Below are 767 nucleotides of genomic sequence, written 5' to 3'. Positions count from 1 at the left end.
TGGGGCCCTGCTCTCTCCTCTTCTCTCCAGACCCAGAATCACCATGTCTGTGTCTCTCCCCCTTCCAGGGTCCTGGGCCCAGTCTGTGCTGACTCAGCCACCATCGATGTCTGGATCCCTGCGGGAGACGGTCACCATCTCCTGCTTGGGAAGCAGCAACAACATCGGGGGTGGGAATTCTGTGCACTGGTACCAGCAGCTCCAGGGAAAGGCCCCTAGAACCATCATCTATGGTAACAGCAATAGACCCCCGGGGGTCCCTGACAGATTCTCTGGCTCCAAGTCTGGCAGCTCAGGCTCCCTGACCATCAGAGAGCTCCAGAGTGAAGATGACGCTGAATATTTCTGTCAGTCCTATGACGACAGCCTGGATGCTCCCACAGTGCTCCAGTCCCACGGGGAAGTGAGACAAAAACCCCCTTCTCCCCTGCCAAGACGGTGAACACCCGGCAGCTGCTGCTCTAGTCTGGCCTGTGGTTTTTGCTGCTGTTGCTGCCACAACCCTGGACACCCACAGCTGCTGAGCAGAACCCACAGGTGCCACCTGGGAGTGGAGGCTCCTCTCCTGTCATCAAAGTCACTCACAGCAAACTATTTCTAGAAAAAGTGTCCTCAAGGAAATTGAAAGCCCTGCTCTTCATCAGCTTGATATACAGAATCTTTTTGTAAGAAAGTTCAAGGGCTGAGGTGGCAGTTCCAGCTCATCCATCCTCTTCCTGATTCTAGGAGGTCTCCCATCTAAGTCACCCTGTGAGAGTTTGCAGGGT

The 767-nt window shown here is 54.8% G+C and overlaps 1 gene segment (V, D, J or C); it reads left to right on the top strand.

Moving 5' to 3' along the window:
• Positions 1 to 442, top strand: part of LOC100959103 — a 5,127-nt gene extending 4,685 nt beyond the window's left edge. The window contains 1 exon segment of the V gene segment in view: positions 69 to 442. Coding sequence covers positions 69 to 442 — 374 coding nt within the window.
• Positions 443 to 767: the final 325 nt, after the last annotated feature.

This window comes from Otolemur garnettii, unplaced genomic scaffold, assembly GCF_000181295.1.
Source record: "Otolemur garnettii isolate 467f Iridium unplaced genomic scaffold, OtoGar3 scaffold00301, whole genome shotgun sequence".
Lineage (NCBI taxonomy): Eukaryota > Metazoa > Chordata > Mammalia > Primates > Galagidae > Otolemur > Otolemur garnettii.
The sequence above is the reverse complement of the archived record's forward strand: the minus strand, read 5'-3'. Positions and strand labels throughout refer to the sequence as shown.